This window comes from Arvicanthis niloticus, chromosome 18 (assembly GCF_011762505.2).
Source record: "Arvicanthis niloticus isolate mArvNil1 chromosome 18, mArvNil1.pat.X, whole genome shotgun sequence".
Taxonomy (NCBI): domain Eukaryota; kingdom Metazoa; phylum Chordata; class Mammalia; order Rodentia; family Muridae; genus Arvicanthis; species Arvicanthis niloticus.
The window spans coordinates 42,834,786-42,853,119 of NC_047675.1; the positions used below are offsets into that span (position 1 = coordinate 42,834,786).

General features: G+C 46.0%; 1 protein-coding gene across 3 annotated transcripts; it reads right to left on the bottom strand.

Annotated features, from left to right (window-relative positions):
- Window positions 1–9,502: 9,502 nt before the first annotated feature.
- C18H16orf46 (chromosome 18 C16orf46 homolog) lies at window positions 9,503–16,339 on the bottom strand. Of its 3 annotated transcripts, none has more exons than XM_034522145.2 (3): window positions 16,101–16,339; window positions 11,926–12,173; window positions 9,503–10,548 (listed from the first exon to the last, which is right to left on the bottom strand). In XM_034522145.2, the coding sequence occupies exons 2-3, from the start codon at window positions 12,133–12,135 to the stop codon at window positions 9,532–9,534; spliced, it is 1,227 nt and encodes a 408-aa protein (XP_034378036.1). In that variant the 5' UTR covers window positions 12,136–12,173; window positions 16,101–16,339; the 3' UTR covers window positions 9,503–9,531. The 3 variants fall into 3 exon arrangements, with proteins under 3 accessions (XP_034378036.1, XP_076772053.1, XP_034378037.1); XM_076915938.1 differs by lacking the exon at window positions 16,101–16,339 and adding an exon at window positions 11,300–11,337 and having other exon boundaries at window positions 11,926–12,063; XM_034522146.2 differs by lacking the exons at window positions 11,926–12,173; window positions 16,101–16,339 and adding an exon at window positions 11,300–11,919.
- Window positions 16,340–18,334: the final 1,995 nt, after the last annotated feature.

Sequence of the window (18,334 nt, forward strand, 5' to 3'; positions counted from 1 at the left end):
GATCTCTGAGTTCAAGGCCAGCTTAGTCTGCTGAGTGAGTTCCAGGACAGCCAGGGCTATACAGAGAAACCTGTCTCGAAAAACCAAAATAATAATTCACTCGTTCATACACTCAGAACATATGATACTCATGTGATGGGCTACCTTCTCTCCCTGGACAGCTTAAAGACTAAAACAAGAGAAACAGCAAGTCAGTGGCTTTTTGCTCGGTCATCTACAGGACAGACAAACCTGTGTCTCTGCTCACTTCTGATAAAAAAAAATTTTTGAGGTTTTGTAGCCTTAAATTGAAAGCTACTGAGTCAAATTCAATACGACTTTGTTATTTGGAGAAAATAGCCAGCACTGGTCTGGCTATGAAATCCTTCTAGAAGCTGATGGGGCTGTGTTCTCATTCTGTGTGTGCTTGATTATAATGTTTATATTCCATCCAAACCTGCTCATCCCAACTAGCCTTGTTTCTTCCCAGCATGGTAGCTGGGAAGATGCCTTAGTGACCTGGCATTCTCCCTTGAGGAATGAAATGGACCAGAGTGGGCATAACAGCCCACCAGTATGCAATTCAGAGATAAAATGGGATCCCCGGAGCAACCTCGCTAACTAGACCAGTCTTGGCAGCAAGCTCTGAGTTCAATCGAGAGGCCATGCCTCCATGAGTAAGGTGGAGAGAAATTAAGAACGACTCCCACTATCAACCTCCACATGAATATGTTCACCCACATACATGTGTGCACATACATATGAATGTACTTTTTGTTTCTTTTTTTGTTATTTGTTTGAGACAGCCTTGCCATGTAGCCCTGGCCTGGCACAGTGCAGGTAATCCTGCTTCATGCGCCTGAGGCTTCAACTGATACATTTAAATCAGTGCCTGGAACAGCTTGCTCAAGGCCTTTAAAGAGATCACCAGGAAGGGACATGTAACTTTGGGACCAAGTGCTATGAAATTGTGTTCTCTCTCCTTACTTCAGTATGCCTGTGCTGTCACCTGAAGAGTGTTCAAGTGTCATTCATTTGATACTGGGAGAGGACAACACAGACCCCTCTGCGCTCCATATCCAGATGTCACTCCCATTGTTAAAATGACATGAATTTTCATCTAGTTTCTTCAGCCAAACGCTGCCTAGTACGATATTCTTAGGACCAAAGAGAGCCTTAGTTGTCTGCATGGCACTCAAAGAGCCCTTTCTGTCGCCTGGGCTTTATCAGTAGACACACTGGTGCCTTAGTTCACACATCAGGACATATGGGCTGTGGGACAAATGGAGAGGGGTCTCGGGCTCTGGGTTCTCAGCAGTTAATAGCATGGGCCATGCTGAAAGGGGAGTTTTTGGAAGGAACAAGGGCCACACTGGGCGAACGGACAAAGGACACTGTCCGCTTGAATCACATCAACAAGGCTCCTTGTTCTTCTCAAAGACTACATTTTATATTATCTGACTAACAAAATAAAATCATTTGTGGCTGTTCTAAATCTACAGATTTCAGAGGCTAGCCTACAATAAGCATATTGACTCTCCTAGGTCTCTATTAACCTTCAGTTCTTTGGAGCAAGTTAATGTTACAAAGCAGAAGGCTACCAAATGGACAACAGCCAACAAGATAAAGAATTTTGAGAAAATGATAAATCATAGACCAGAGACTGTGTCTAAAATGAAAGCAAGATTGAAAACAGATCTATGGGGACTTATCTCCCTCAAAGTTCGTTGCTCAACATGGGGGGAGACCTGTTGACTCTAGAATGGCGAGCCTTAAAGCCTGGCATGCACAAATGAAACCTCGTTCTGAGCGTGGCATCATCTTGCTGCTTGCTATTTGAGCTCGGCTGTCGGGTGGTCCCGCTGCTGTTCCGGGCCCCAGGTGAGATGGAGACACGTGAGTGCCTCTCAAATGTGCTGGTTGGGACAGGATTTGAAACGGATCTCTTTTGCCTTTTTTTTTTTTCCTGTGCTAAACAACATCAGAAAATGTCGAGCCCATGGGGGTGGGGGTGGGGGTGAACCTTGCCAGAAGTCAGTGCATCCAAATCAACTTGTCCTGGGCAAGTAAACCATTCAAATATGTAAACCATTCAAATTCTCCTCAGGGGAGTTGGGCAGATGGCTCACTGTTTTAGAGCATTGACTGCCCTTGCAGAGATCCTGAGTTCAGTTCTCAGCACCCACCTGGCAGCTCACAACCACCCATGACTCCAATTCCAGAGGATGCTTTTGATGCCTTCTTCTGACCTCCATGTATGAGGTACAGACAGACATGTAGGCAAAACACTCATGAACATAAATCAACCTAGGAAATTTTAATTCTCAGCAGCTTCTCTCTACGATTGACATTTTTTTTTGTATGCTGCCAACCTCGGCAAACTCCTTTGGGAATTGTTTACACTGCTTTATTTCAGTTCTTGGAAATTATTTTTGTCTCACTGTTTGGAAGTCTGGTAGTGCTAGTAAAGTATCCTGGTTTCAATCCCTTTTTTTTTTTTCATTTGCAGCTTTTTTATAGGAAGGTGTATTTTTGTGTCTAAGATGCACAGACTACCGCATGTACAACAAGAAGCAGCCTCTCCGATGAGGACTGAGCGTGGCACTCATCTGTGGCTGGAGCAGTGACACCAAGAGTCATTTTCTTGCTGTTCCCTCAGCAGAATAAGGGGGTGTGTGTTCCCCCAGGCCCTGACCTCGCTGGTCTCAGGCTCTTGGCCACTTTAACAGTATCCTCTCTCTAGTCTGGTTTAGCTTGTATTTCCGTAGATGAAGACATCTGAGACCTTGTCCTAGTTTTGTGGTGATTAGTTTAGGCCACCTACCAGCCCTGTGATGAGCTGAAGGAAAGGCAAAGGGTGACTGGAATTTGAGTTGCCACCAACACCAATGGGAAGCCATGTGACTTGTATGGAATATGTTAAAATGGAGGTGCTGTGCCTCACCCTCCCTAGAGGTCATAGCCCCACTTTGGCCTAGTCTCTAGTGCTCTGCAACCAAGCACAGAAAGTGATACAGGTCATTCCTCATCCCTTCACTTTTGATATAAACATTTCCATTGAAATTGACACATGAAATTCTGGTAGGACCAGATGGGGTTTGCACATGGTTTGGTGCCACTCAAAAGGTGGGGGCTAAATATATATGACAGGCATGCACCACCATGCCCAGCTTTATGTAGTCCTGGAGACTGAACCTAAGGCCTTGTGCATGTCAGGCAAGCTCTCTGTCTTTGTCAAAGCCTCCCCACTGCTTCCCCTTAAGGCTCTGGGATCTATGCAGAAATGGAGTCAGAAAGATTATAAGAGCCAGAGGTAATGGATGACTCTGAAAAAACATTGTCTTCTAGACACAAGAGGACTGACCGATGCACATAGGATTTTACAGACACTGTGGTACCATGCAAATGGCCTATACAGGTTCGAGCCAGACAGGGTCACAGCACTGAGGGAAAGACATAGACATGGACACCCAACCTTAACCAAAAAGCTATTTGCAATTGGTACTTGTGAAGGAAAATCTGTTTTCTCCAATGGAGTGTCACTGGGTGGTATATTAACCATACTCCTGGACAAGCCCCAAGCCCAGGAGGAGTTAGCCAACACAAAACAAACTTCAGGGTTGATTTTGGGGGTCTTTTGTTGTTGTTGTTTAGCTCTTGATTCTTGATATATATATATGTGTATATATATACATATATATATACGTATATATATGTATGTATATGTATATATATGTATATATGTATATATATATATATAATACATATATATATATTTATTATTGGCCTTTTTCTTGTTTTTCATTTTTGTGGGGTTTGTTTTGGAAAGTGAGAGAGGAAGAACATGAAGTTGGGTTGCATGGAGGTGGAGGAATCTGGGATGAGGCGGGGGAGGGGAAGAAACGTGACCTAAATATATTGTATGGAAAAACTTATTTCTTCCCAACGTATCAGCTTCAAGAAGCATAGTGAGATACAAATACTCAGCTGCCCTGAAGCAAACTAGAGCTTATGTGATGCTTTTGGAAAGAAATTTATGTAGGACATGATGATGACGCACACCTTTAGTCTCAGCACTTGGGAGTCGGAGAGAGGAGGATCTCTGAGTTCGAGGCCAGCCTGGTCAACTGAGTGAGTTCCAGGACAGCCAGTGATATATAGCAAGACTTTGTTCCAAAAAAACAAAGCTATAGGAAAAGGGGTGGAGGGGGCTTTATGAGGAGAATCAAGAGCATTAAAATACCCTCATTCTTTAGGTCAAAAGTTCTAGAAGTGCCAAAGACAGTCATAAATGTGGACAGAGATTTATATGAAAATTTCAGTATGAGGAAAAACAAAACCTCTAAAAATTAATACTCAAGTGATTACCAGAATAAAACATCTCTGAGGAGCAGAATGGCAGGCAGCCACCTGCAATTGCATTTAAGAAGTATGCTCTCAATATGGAAAGGAAAAATGATCAAAAAATGTTGTATGAATATAATTTTAAAGAAAAGATGACAGACGCTGTGTCAGGCACTTAAATAACTCCCTGGGTAGGGAAGTAACTAGTGTAAAAAGTTCTTCATGTCTCCATGGAGGCATCCTTGGGATATTTTGTTTCATTATCTGGTCCAAAACCAAAACAACACACATAGAACACAAGAGCTGCCCATAGGGGTGCCTCCCTCCATATTCCTCAGTAAGTCCTAAGGACCACCTATCAAGGCCAGCCTGGATTACAATCTGAGATCTCACTTCAAAGAAACAAGGGAAGAGTTAGCAAGATGGTTCAGTGGGTAAAGGAAGGCCTGATGTCCCAAATTCAATTCCTAGGACCCACTTAGTAGAGAGAACTGACTCCAGTCAGCCGTCCTCTGACTGTCAAACGTCTCATATGTCATATTCATGTGTATACATACACATGCACACACAAATGTAATATATTTGTAAAGTCTACTACAGTTTGCATGAGCTTACAGCAGGGCTCCTGGGTCAAAGTCAGGGCTTTCACATGCTAGCAAAGACTCCATCTCCTGTATCCCCAACACATCTCAGGAAATGTGAGCCCTCTGTTCAAATTGGTCCTCCCTTCAAGTTATTTTAAAAGACTCAGTAGAAGAGCGCTGTCTGTCATGTTTCCACCAAGATCTATAGGACTTTCAAAGTGTTTTATGTATGTTCGAGAATGTGGGTCCATGCGTGTGGTGGTTGGAGGGCTACCTTGGATGTTGGCCCTTACCTTCTCCAGTGAGACAGGGTCTTCTGCATTGCTTTTCCATGGTGTATGCAGTCAGGTGGACTACTGGCTTCCAGGGCCTTTCCTGTCTTTGCTTCCCTCTCCTTGTAAGAATACTGGCATCAAACCGAGTGTAACATGGGTGCTAAGATTTGAACTTAGATCCTTACACTTGCACGGCAAACTCTCTAACCCACTGAGGCATCTCTCTAGCCACTTAAAAATTCTTTAAAGTTAGAATACAAAATAATTGTCAGGGGCTACCGGCACATGTGTTTGGGTCAGAAGACAACTTCCAGAAATCTATTCTCTCCTACCATGGGATCCAGAGACTGAATTCAGGTCACTAGATCTGTACACATGCCTTTACATGCTGAGCCATCTCACCAGTCCTCAAAGGCTTTCTTTCAGAAGTTACCCCATGTATGTCATAATGAAACCCACTACTTTGCATGATGCTGGGGACAGCATACAATAACAGGGACTGCCTGCAGTAGGCGGGGATGGAGACATCTCAGTAGCCCACCATAGCTCTATGTAAAATGTTGTTCTCATTTTTTAAAGACTTATTAATTTTTAATTTATATGAGCACATTGCAGCTGTCTTCAGACACACTCTAGAATGCATTAGATCCCATTACAGATGGTTGTGAGCCACCATGTGGTTGCTGGGAATTGAACTCAGGAACTCTGGCAGAACAGTCAGTGCTTTTAACCATTGAGCCATCTCTCCAGCCCATTCCCATTTCTCTTAACCTTAGCCCTGGACAACGGCTGTACAGATTTCATTTGTGTGTGACTGCTTTTCAGTTGGCCTTGGTGTGCATAATTATTCTATTATATCTGACTTTCTTATTTCTCCTGCTCTGGAAAATTCTGTGAAGCCAGATGTTCCTTGATGTAATGATTCTTAAACAATTAAAAATTGAGGCCTAGGGCACAGCACAGCACAGTCCTAATGTCCCAGGTGCGTGCTGTGAGTCCTCATCTTGGAAACAATGCAATAACTGCACAATGGTAGTTCCAGATTAATGCTTGACTTGCAAAGAAAGGTTGAAGAAATTATTAGAAAATAAAATAGAGCCAACATTGGGGCCCTGAGAAAGGAAAAAAACTATTGAAGCTACGAAGTAAGTTTTGAACAACATTTAAGAGTGGTTCCTAGCCAGGCAGTGGTGGTGCACGCCTTTTAATCCCAGCACTTAGGAGGCAGAGTCAGGCAGATTTCTGAGTTCAAGGCCAGCCTGCTCTACAGAGTGAGTTCCAGGACAGCCAGGGCTACACAGAGAAACCCTGTCTCGAAAAACAAAAACAAAACAAACAAACAAAAAAACTAAACAAACAAAAAACTAAAAAAAAAAAAAAGTGGTTCCTAGATAAACAAGTATAGAATGCATAAAATTATATATTAGTAAAACTAAGTCAAAACACTGGGACTCTTAAGGGAGTCACTGTGCGAGATATGAAGAGGAAAAAAAGCTAGTGGAACTATTGAATTAAGAGTTAACTCATTCTGGCCACTGCCAGGCAGCACTGCCCATGTCATTTATCATTAGAGCTTCACGGGAAAATGCAAGTAGCTGACCTTGGAGCTCTATTATTATTTTGGCTACAGGCCTGGGAACAGGGAAAGCTTGAAACTTTGGGGAACAAGTGTAATTTTTAATTCCTTGTGGGATGTGGTTATTCTTCTGAATTTGATTTGGCAATGATTATACAATGTCTTTTTTTCTTTTTCTACCTGCTTTTGGAGTGTCAATAAAAGACTGGGGCAAAAGAAAGGTGAGTGAGTGAGAGAGCATGTGGCGAGCATGTGAAGATCGAGAGAGAGAATGTGAGGTGAATGCAGTGAGCATGAGAAGGGCATGTGAAGAGCCAGTGAAGAGAATGTCAAGGGTGAGTGAAGAGAGAATATGGGGTGTGTATGGAGAGTGTGTGTGAGTGAACTGAGAGTGCATGTGGTGTGAGATGTGTGTGAGATGTATGTGAAGAGTGCGTGTGAGAGTGAAAGGGGAATGCACAGAGGTGTGTGGGAGTGTCAAGAGTCCAAGAAAAAAAAAGCGCACAGGAGAAATGCAGAGTGTGCAGGAGAATGCAGAGTGGGTGGGGCCTCAAGCTGTGATCAAACAAGTGAGAGAGAAACTTTAAACTTTCGTGACTTAGCCTAGTCTTTCCAATCTGCCTGAACCCTGGGCCACACAGGGAAGTCCTGGCCACCCATTACTGGTGGGCGTTCTGCTAGACATGCTTCTTGTCTGCTTGACATACAGAGCTTACTCATGCTGCTGCTTAGTCAGGAAGCTGAAGAGAGCCCTGGCTCAGGTAGGCAGGCCCAGGGCCTGTGTAGGTCCTACCTCACTGTCCAGAAACGATGAAATAGCCAGTTTCTCTTTGAGATAGAATCCAGGTGGCTTATTTGGAAAGGGAAGAGTGGACAAAAGGACTCTAAGCAACCCTTCCCGAGCCCCAGCCAGCACATTGTCGTCTGACCCTGTGCTCTTCCCGAGTCCCAGCCAGCACATTGCCGTCTGACCCTGTGCTGTGGCCTTCAGCTCCTTTTCCTTTGTACTTTGCCTTTGTTTTGTTGTTCTTCATGTTGGGACTGCAGGCTTACATAACCATTCCTGGCTAGCATTTTAGTTTTTATTTTTCAGAAGGCTAGACGCTGTAGCATGTGCCTATAATCTAAGCACTTGGGAGGCTGAGGCAGGAGGATCAGTTCAAAGCCACCTCAAGGCCAGTATGACTTAGATGAAACCAAGACACCAGAAACAATGAAAATAAAACAAACCAAGAAAACCCTCAGGCTAAGAGACAAGGTGTTGGAGAGCAATTTTGTAAAGCAGACTGCGGCTCCCAACAAGAAGTGTACAACCATATTCTGTCATCACCAAGGAGACGGAAAAGTCTGAATTCAAGTACAGCCTACTCTAAGCAATTCAAACTATGTCATGACAAAGCAGGGTAATGATTACTGATTACCACAAAATGGTTGGAGCATCTGTCCACATAGCAACAGCACTTGGTGTTAAAATATCCTATTTTGTATCTAATATACAGTGTATGGAGCTACACACCAGTGGAAACAAGCTGAGGGCAGAGGGCAGACAGGGATAAAGTCACAGTAGCATTCTCTCTACAGGCTGAGGCTTCCCAGAGGCGAGGGAAGGCTGGAGAAGGGAAGTCAGGTCAGGAGAAACCCTCAGGGATTCCCAACCTCTTCCTCAGACCAATTGCAACCAATTCCAGACCAACCAAGTCCCAACCTCTTCCTCAGACTTTACTGATCTGCAACTAAGCCTTCTAGACACAGATGCTTGAGGCTGCAATATGAGGATGTGACACCGTGGGCAAGGGAGGTACTGGACAGTATGAATCTGGATGTAAGACAGAGACATGTCCACTTGGACACAGCTGAAATTTCCTATCCATCAAGTATCTTCACCTCGTGGCTGAGGCAAAGAAAGAAGGCAGCAATAGCTGCCTGCTTCAAAAGACAAGCTGGTGTGCCTCCACGCTGATGGTGCAGCTCCAAGCCGACCACACACTAAGCAGACCAGGCCTGCTGGGGGCTCTGGGGCTGGGGCAAGAGCAGCCTTTCCAATGCTCCCATGGGAGCCACTGCCCAAGAAGGCACACACAGACTGACCCAACTTAGACTTTATAAATGGCCTAGCAGCAGAAGCAAGTAATATGTATACAGTGTCTTGTTGTATACTCCAGGCTGACCTTGAATTTGGCATCCTTCTTCCCCAGTCTCCCAAATGCTAGAATTATAGGTGTGTCATCACACCTGCCTACCTCAGTATGGTGTTTTTGAGAATGAATCCAAACCCATTTTTTAAAAAAAGGAAAAGAAAAAGAGTGGGGTGAGAAGTGGAGAAGATGGGAAGGGGAAGGGGAAGGGGAAGGGGAGGGGGAGGGGGAGAGGGAGGGGAAGGAAAGGAAGGGGAGGGAAGGAAGGGGAAGGTGAAGGAAAGGGGAGGGGAGGGGAAGAGAGGGGGAAGAGAGGGAAAGGAAGGGGAGGGAAAGGAGAGGGGAGAGAAGTGGAAGGAGAAGGAAAGGGGGAGGTGAGGGGAAGAAAGGGGAGGGGAGGAAAGGGGAGGGAAGGGGGAGGGAAAGGGGAAGAGAGGGAAGGAGTGGGAAGGGGGAGGGGAGGGGAAGGGGAAGGGGAAGGGGAAGGGGAAGGGGAAGGGGAAGGGGAAGGGGAAGGGGAAGGGGAAGGGGAAGGGGAAGGGGAAGGGGAAGGGAAGGACTGAAAGAAGTGGGTGGGACAGGAAGGGACAAATGAGTTTCAGGCAGCACTCAGTCCCAGGGAACTATATTGTGGCAAATCAGAGGACTCTGTGGGTGGAGACTGGGATGACAACCCTGCTCACCGTGAGGGACGGCAAGAGAGGTTTGGGGAAGACTTTGCTCTCTAGCACACGAGGCCTGTTCTCTTGCTTGGCCTCTGTGATAATATGCTTGGGAGTGGTCCTGGGAGGTTTTGCTTCTTTGGCTTTTAGCCTAGTTCTGCAGCTTTGCCCTCCCTGCTGCCCCAAAACCTGCAGGGTGGCAAGATAGTGGATGTTGGTGGGGTTGGGTGGGAACACAGAGCTTTTCTGGGGCAGGAGGGACCAGTGCAGGCAGCACCTTTGGGACTCAGCTGACAGCAGGTGTGTCCGGGCCACAGTGGGAGGGAAAGGTAGAACGTTGGTGACCTTCAGGCGGCTGGCCAGCTCAAAGTGTCTCTTTTCACCTTTCCCGTCTACTGTTTTTAGTCCGTCTGCACAAGCCACACACTCGTCCTTTTCCACCCTCAGCACCTTCTCTTCTGGCTGCCAGAAGATACTCCTGCTTTTCTTACTCAAGACGTCCAAGTTATGGGGAGAGCTTTTCAGTGGGGGTAGAACCACAAGAGCCTTGGATGCAAGGGAATCAGAGATGGAGAGCCCTTGGTCGGTGCTTCCGCTGGGGTTCCTGCAGGCCTTGCTGCTAATTGTCTCGGGGATACCCCAGTCTTCCATGCACCAGATAAATTCCTTGATTTGCAGGCTTTTTTTTTCTCCATGCAAGTATGTGGGAAAGCAGAGCTTGTTGGGCTCTCTAGAAGCGCTGCGGGGGCCCTGGGAGGGGCTGTTCCAGTTCTTCTCAGAGCTCCAGCTCTTCTGGGAGCTCACCTCAGCCACAGCAGTTGTCTCCAGCTTCCCAACCTCTGCGAGGGACCGGGGCTCCAGACTCCCTTGAGAAAGACTCATACACAACAAGCAGTTGTTGCCGCCAGTGGTGCCTTCTCCTCCCCGCCCCCTTTTCACTTTCCTCTTAGACCAGATGCAGGCAGTTGGTGAGGTCCTTCCCCAGCCATGGACCTGCAGAGAAAGTAGTGCGTCACCTTCAGGCCAGCTGGGCCAGGCCTATTTCCCCCAGCTTGGCCACACTCCTATTCTGGCAGTCTTACGTGAGCCACATTTTTTTTTCTTAAAATTGACTTAAACACATAGACATACATACATACATACATACATACATACATACATACATACACACGCACACGCACAAGCACACACACAGTCTTATGTAGCCTAGCTAGCTGTAAACTCCTGCCTCTGCTTCTGAAACCCTAAACCTTCTAAAATCAAAACCCTCAAGCTTTGTTACTTTAGCCTCACAGAAGCAACTATGTTACTGCAGTATATGTTACTGTTAGGCGGAGCAGGAGCTGTTGTCAGCTAAAACCCTGGGCAGCGGCCCTGTGGCAAGCCACTGGAGTACTGACTACAGCTCCCTACAGGCACAATTCAGTTCAGCAACATGGGCCTAACATGTCCATTCCCAGTCAAGGCTTTCTTGTGCTGTGAGTGAGTCTCCCAAGCACGGGACAGACAGCTCAGAAAGAGCAGTCCTAGGAACCCAGGACCTCTGAGTGCCCAAGGTACAGCTATGCCCACCTTCTTCTGAAGCCTCCTGGCTGAGACTCCCTACTTACAACAACAACAACAAAAACCACAGGACTACATAGGGATCACAATCTGAAATTCAACTAGGGTAACCTGTTTTCTGTTGTCTAACCTAGAGAGCCCACATTTAATCTTAAGTTTGAAAGTTCCCTTATTGCCTTACCTGTTTAGTGTCTATGCATTCGCACAGCTGTGCATAACCTATATGCGGGGACAAGCATGCCATGGTGTGAGTGTGAAGGTCAGAGACAATTCTGTGGAGTCAGTTCTCTCCTCCCTTCCCTTAGGTGGGCACCAGGTCTCCAGGACTTGCACTGCACGCGTCTCTACATTGCTGAACCAACTTGCTGGCCTACAGTTCAACCAAGTCATAAGCCCCACATTCCTTACGAAATTGTGCCAGCAAGCAGGCAGCTGCCTTATATTTTTAAATGTTGGCTTCCACTCCCGGCTCTGAGAAACCAGCGGCTTAAGAGAGCCAGGGGGACAGAGCCTGTGTGTCTGTCTCTCAGGAGCTTTCCTGCCTTCTGTGCCCAGTTTCTGGTCAGTGATCTCTGGGTGCCACATTTCACCTCTGGGTGCTCAGCAGCCTCATTCCCAGCACGAGGCCCCAGGTGGCTACAGAGATGTTGACAGAACATCTACCGGTGCCTGTGAGCACACACTGTGCCCATTTCCACTCCGCTCCAAGGCTCCTATATTCACTATAACATTTTCAGTAACATAAACTACTTTAGAAAAAGTCCTGTGGTCAATACTGAGGTGAGAAAGACCCAAGAAGGCACTCACGGCTTCCTCCCACCCAGTGCTGATGGCAAACTCGCTGGCCCTCCCATCCTCTTCCAGTGTGAGGTCGCTGACACCCAGAAGGCAGCAGACATGGCTCCTTTCACTTCTCTCATCTGGACAGTGCAAAGTCGGCGCTGGCTCTTCTGTATCTTCAGTTTTCTTGTTTTCTTTATTTTCTAAAAAAGTCTCACTTTCCTCACAGAGATCCATTACTGGGGTGATTGCTTATGGTTTTTAACATCTTCTTCCTGCAAAGTTCAATTAAACTTGGTTTTAATATTTTTCAAGCAAATCAGTAGCTCAAGTGAACTAATTTAGTATATTCAAGAAAGACTGAGAACATTTCAAAATTATCCATTTCAGACTGGTGACAAAAAAAGATATAGCTAATTTTAGTTAAAAACTAATAGATTTTTTTTTTTAACGTGTATGTGTGTGTGATGGGGGAGGTGGAGGGACATGCCACAAGACTTTAATGGAAGTCAGAGGACAACAGTTCTGTAGTTCTGTCCTTTAATTCCCTATCCCTGACACATACACACTAGGGATTGTACTCAGGCTTGTGAGAAAAGTGCATTGACCTGCCAAGTCATCTGCCAGCACAAGACCAAAGGAACGAAGAAAAGGCATCAGCTCTCTCTGGCCACTGTTACACAGTTCACAAGGGACGAAGGTCTACAAATGGCACTAGGCTGACATCATGAGAAGAATGGGTCCACACAGCTTGCAGACTCAGGCTTCACTTGTTCCCAGAACCATCAGAGTTGGCTGGGGGGTCACAAGCTCCAAGGAAGCTGGTTAGTTACTCTCTTTCCCACACTTACACCTGCTGGCCTCACTCTGCTCCCCCAGGATAAGCTCTACTTCCTCCAAACAAAGCAAAGCAGTGAGTGTTGGCAGAGATATGGAGAAATTACAGTGTTCTCTCTTCCAGAGTAGTCATTTCCAGCTGTGTGTGTGTGTCCTGAGAAGCATCTGAAGGTGTCTGTGCGGACTGACAGTGAGGACCAGCAAAGGATGAGGATACAGTTTGGGGTGAGCCCCATGATACAGTAGACACTGGACCCCATGATGGTCTAAGAAGATGGTCCAGCTGCATTCCATTACACTGCGGCAAAGGAAATTCAGTAGTTGTTTATAAACAACATTTTTTATATGTACTTTACCCACGACCTGCACTGACTCCTTTGACGTCAGGGGAACTAGTCAAAGTTTGGTCAGATCACTGCATCGCAATTCATTATATGTCACTTGAGAACACTGAGGTTCCTGAGGCAGAAACTAATGTTCCACTAGTAAGAGAATGTGGGTGCCCTATTCCTAATTAAAAAAAAAAAATCAGGGCCAGTGAGATGACTTGGCAGGTAAAAGCCAAGTACAAACCTGATGATGACCCAAGCGCAATCCCCAGAAGCTACAGGACTTATGAAAGAAAGAAAGAAAGAAAGAAAGAAAGAAAGAAAGAAAGAAAGGAAGAAGAAAAAAAGAAAAAGAAACAAAAAAGACAGAGCTGGATCTGTAACTCCTCCCACACTCCCAGTGAAATGGAAGGCACTGACAGTAGAACCTCCTAGAAGCTAGCCTAGAATACACAACACAACAGAAAAAAACAAGAAGTAGAAGGAGAAAACTAACTCCAGAAAGTTGTCTTATGCCCTCTGCACACAAATCTGGGCACAGTCACGTGACACACATATGCTAACATATAAATACCCAACTACACTAATAATTTTTTTATTATTATAAGCATGTTGTGTGAGTGTGTGTGTGGGGGGTAATTTGCATGTGCTGTGCTGTGCCCATGGAGGCTAGAGACATTGGTGCTCCGGGAACTGGGGTTACAGGCAGTTTTGAGGTACCTGATGGGGACACAAGGAACCAGACTTGGGTCCTCTGAAAGAGCAGGTGATGCTCTCCTTTCCAGCCTCAAAATTAAAAATGAGTGAGTCGGTCAGTTCATGGCTTCAATTTGAGGTTTTCCTACTATAAATATACCTTCGGCTTCTGCTACCATTCTTTTTATCTGATAAACATTAACAGTTAACAAAACACAAGCAGCAAGCAGAGCTGGGAATGAAAGCGCAAGTCTGTCATCCCCTTCCCCCACCTCCACTGCCAACAATCAAAGTAAAATCACCCAAACCAGCGATGTGTGGTTGCATCTTTTTGTTTTCTTTTGGCTTTTCTTTGTAAGAGTTGTTAGTTTGCTTGCTCATTATTTAGGGGACTGGAGAAGTTCTTTGGCAGTTAAGAACATTTGCTGCTCTTGCAGAGGACGCAGGTTCAGTTCCCAGCACCCACAGGGCAACTGACATGTCTGTAACTGCAGTTCCAGAGCATCTGATTCCCTCTCTTGGCTTCTGCAGCATTGCATACATGTGATGCAAATACCCAAACAGGTGAACGCTTATAAAACAAAACCACATAAAACTGTATTAGATTTATTTGTGTCATATGTATGAGTGTTTTGCCTACATGTACATGTGTACATTCCATGTGTGCCTCCTGCTTCAGAGACCAGAAGAGAGCGGTGGACTTAAGAGACAATTGAGAGCCACCACGTAGGTGCTAGGAATCAAACCTGCGTTCTCTGCAAAACAAGTGCTCTTAACCACTGAGCTACCTCTTCAGCCACTCTAATGTGGTTTTGAGACAGAGTTGGCCTTAAACTTGGAGCAACCTTTCTGCCTCTGCTTCTTAAGTGCTGGAATTAAGCCAAGTACTTCAATGGCTAGCTTGTGATTTCTCACAAATTATATGCAGATTTACTGTCCTGCTAGAATGCAGGAGGTCTATATTGCTACCTTCCTTTCCTTTCAAAATTTTTTTATGTGTATAGATGTTTGCCAGCGTGTATGTGTACGACATGCATGTCCTGTATGCTAGCAGACCAGAGCATTGGATCCCCTGAACTAGAGTTAGTCATTAGCTACCATGTAGGTGCTGGGTATTGAACCTGGGCCCTCTGCAAGAGCAGCCAGTGTTCTTAACTCCTTAGCTATCTTTGCAGCCCATAGTTTTCCATTTTTTTAACTCATGTTTTTATACAAGGTCTCATGTAGCACAGACCAGCCCTGAACTCCTTATGTACTGAATTCCTGATCCTTCTGCCTCTGCCTCCTGAACGCTGTGATCACAGAAAACCCAGATCTTCAAGCCCACAAACCTGGGCCTTCAAAAGTAAACTACATGTGCCCATCGACTCATGTAAAAGTGTGCACATAGTGTACACATCAGGTGCCCTGCTCTCTTATTCACCTGCCTTATCCCCTTGAGACAGTTTCCCAGAGAGCCTGAAGCTTACCATTTTCAGGTTAGGCTGCCTGGCTAACAAGCCCAAACATTTCTTCTAGAATGGACTTGAGAAGATGGCTCTGTCATACAGTGCTTGCCACACAAGCAAAGAAAACAAGAGTTCAGATCCCCAGTAACCACATAAAGAGCCCATTGCTGTGATGAATGCGTTTAATTCCACTGCTAGGAAGCAGACACAAGAGGATTCCTGTGTTGGCTTGCTGGCTAGCCAAAATCAGAGAACTCTAAGTTCAGTGAGAGAAACATGTCTCCAAAATAATAATAATAATAATAATAATAATAATAATAATAATAATAATAAGGTGGGTGAGGGCTGGAGAAATGGCCCAGCAGTTAAGAGCATTTGCTACTCTTGCAAAAGACCCAGGTTGGGTTCCTGGCACTCATGGTAACTTACAACAGCCAATAACACCACTTGCAAGGTAGGGTGTGTGCCGTTTCTATTCCAACCACTTCCAACTCTTTCCCTTTTTCATTTCTGAATCCACTAAGTGTCTAGTCCTGAAAGGGCGGCCTTCCGAGGGCTCCCAAGGCTCACAGCAGACAGAATCCGGCCGCCCAGATCTTCCCATCTGGTTCCTCCCTTTTACTAGTGGTCCCTGCACACTCCTTCAAGCCGCACAACAGCCTCTGGCTCCTCTCCTCCCTCTCAGCGGCTCCTACCCTACTACAAGATGAGTTTTCACCCTTCCTTCAGAAGGTCCCTTAGGGCTGCACCAAGCTCCTCCCATTGAAACCTCGACCACGCCCCCACAGATCACGCCTATCAAACGGCTCCTCCCCGAAGCCCAAGCGGCTCCCCAGGCCCCGCCCAATCCAGGTTCTCCCAGACCCATACCCCCCGTCTTCGTCTTGCTTACCCGCCCTGAAGGTTGCTTCCTTCCGCGGCTCTGCCGCCCGTGAAGTGTCTAGGGAGTGTTCCTCGGGGTGAGGTCGTGGCCACAGCCACTTAGACGCTCCTACGGGGCCGCGAGGCTAGGAAGGTCCGGAGCGGCTAGTCGCGGCCCGCTAGAGCCGGACTGTTGCCCTAGGTTACGGTCGCGTCGGAGGCGAGCCTAGGTGCAGGCATGACGGAAGTGACGTAACGCCGCAACAAAACAAGCTCAAGGGAGGAGGCTTCTGAGGGCGGGGCCGAGGAGCGTTCCCGTCGCGCCGTGCGCGGTTGCTAGCTGCCTCCTGCGGCCCGGAGGGTGGTTTCCGGCGTCTGGCCAGCGGCGCCTGCGCGCTGGGGCCCACGTGCTGCCAGGCTCTTCCAGGGCTTCGCACCGCCGACGTTGGGCGGCCTAGTTGTGCTGGGAGCGGCCTTTCGCCGTTCCTTTCTAGAAGAAACGCCTCAGATGCCAGGCGAACCACGTCCTCTTCTGACTATGAATATTTGTTAAGATAGTTCCCCCATATCTATATGCATACATACATATATACATGAATACATATATGTGTGGGAGAAATACTTTAACAAGCATATATGATACCTATTGTAATATATATTGCTATCCCAGTGTATTTCTTAACATAGAAGGGTATGACACAGATTTCTAAAATTTTATATGTATTTATAGACTTATATGTATGAGTGTTCTCCCTGTATATATGTATGTACACCGTTTGTGCTGGCCAGTAATAAAGACACACTCTTTTGTTGTTTTCTAGGTTCACATGCTAGATAGGGAGTCTATTGCCGAGATGTGCCTCCATTCCTCCATGTTTTGAGGTAGGGTTTCACTACGCTGTCTGGTCTGGCCTCCAAGTCAACAACTTCCCTGTTTCTGAGTGCTGGAATTACAAGCAAGTGCCACCAGACCTGGCCACTCAACCATAATCTTTACAACCAAAGGTAGGCAAAACTCTTTTAAACAGCCACAGAGAAGCTGGGGGGGGGGGGGGGGGGGGGAGATCAGATTTTCCAGTCTGCTGAGGCAGAGTCAAGCTGCTGAGGCAGAGTCAAGCTGTTCCGAAGCATTGAACTTTTTCATACCTGATACTGTGTGGAGAGCCCTCTAGTGGTTCTAAGTAAGACACAATGTAGTCAACCTCAGAACTACCTTCAAGGTGGTTTTTGTTTGGTTTTGTGGAGTTTTGTCATTGTTTAAGTTTTAATGCCTTCTGAACAATCTGGTTTTTTAAACTTTAATATTTTTTTAAGTGTACTGGTATTCTGACTGAATGTATGTCGGTGCCCCACTTCCATGCCTGGTGCCCACGGAGGTTAAACGAGGGATGAGATACTCGGTGTTACAGGCATTCATACGCAGCCATGTAGATTCTGGGAGTTGAACCCAGGTCTTTTGGAAGAGCAGCCAGAGCTTTTAACCACTAAACCATCCCTCCAACCCCCCTACTATATTTCTGAGGTTTTAATTCTTAGAAAACGTTCAAAGATGTTATGAAAAGACAAAGACTACACCAAAAAAAAAAAAAACAAAAAAAACAAAAAAAAACAAAACAACAACAAAAACAGCAAAGGAAGAAAGTATCCTTCCAAAGCTTAAAAGTCTGGCCAGGTGTGGTGGTGCATATCTTTAATCCAGCCCTTGGAAGATGAAAGCAGGAAAATCTGGAGTCAAGATGGTCCTTGGCTATCCCCTCCAGCTCAGCCTGGGCTACATGAGAGCCAGGCTAAAGCAATTATTAAGTATAGAATTGCATGCTATAGTCAGAGGGAATATGATAGAGCATTCTACCTACTTTCCTTGGGAGGGTGGGGGAATTCACCCATGGTTTTGTTGTGGTAGTGATGGAATTTGTCTATGTTCATATTTGAGCTTGTTTGAGCCCAGGCTGGCCATGGAATCTGTAGCTAAAAGATGACCTTGGACCTCGAACTCCTGATTCCTGGCCTCCACCTTCAAAGTGTTGGGAGCGATCAAGCTTGTTATACGTATCTGTGTGAATATAATCCCCGCCCCCCCCACTCCCAGTCAGCATTTTATAGTTGCTATTAGAGAATGTGCCATATCAGCTTTCTGAAATTCCATTTGGCAGTAAGTACACTTGAACTGTAAAGTGTAGTGTCTATGGCTATTAAATGGAAACCTTAACACATTGTAAGTTCAGACACACCATGTACACTGCTGACCAGTTGTCACCTGTTCCC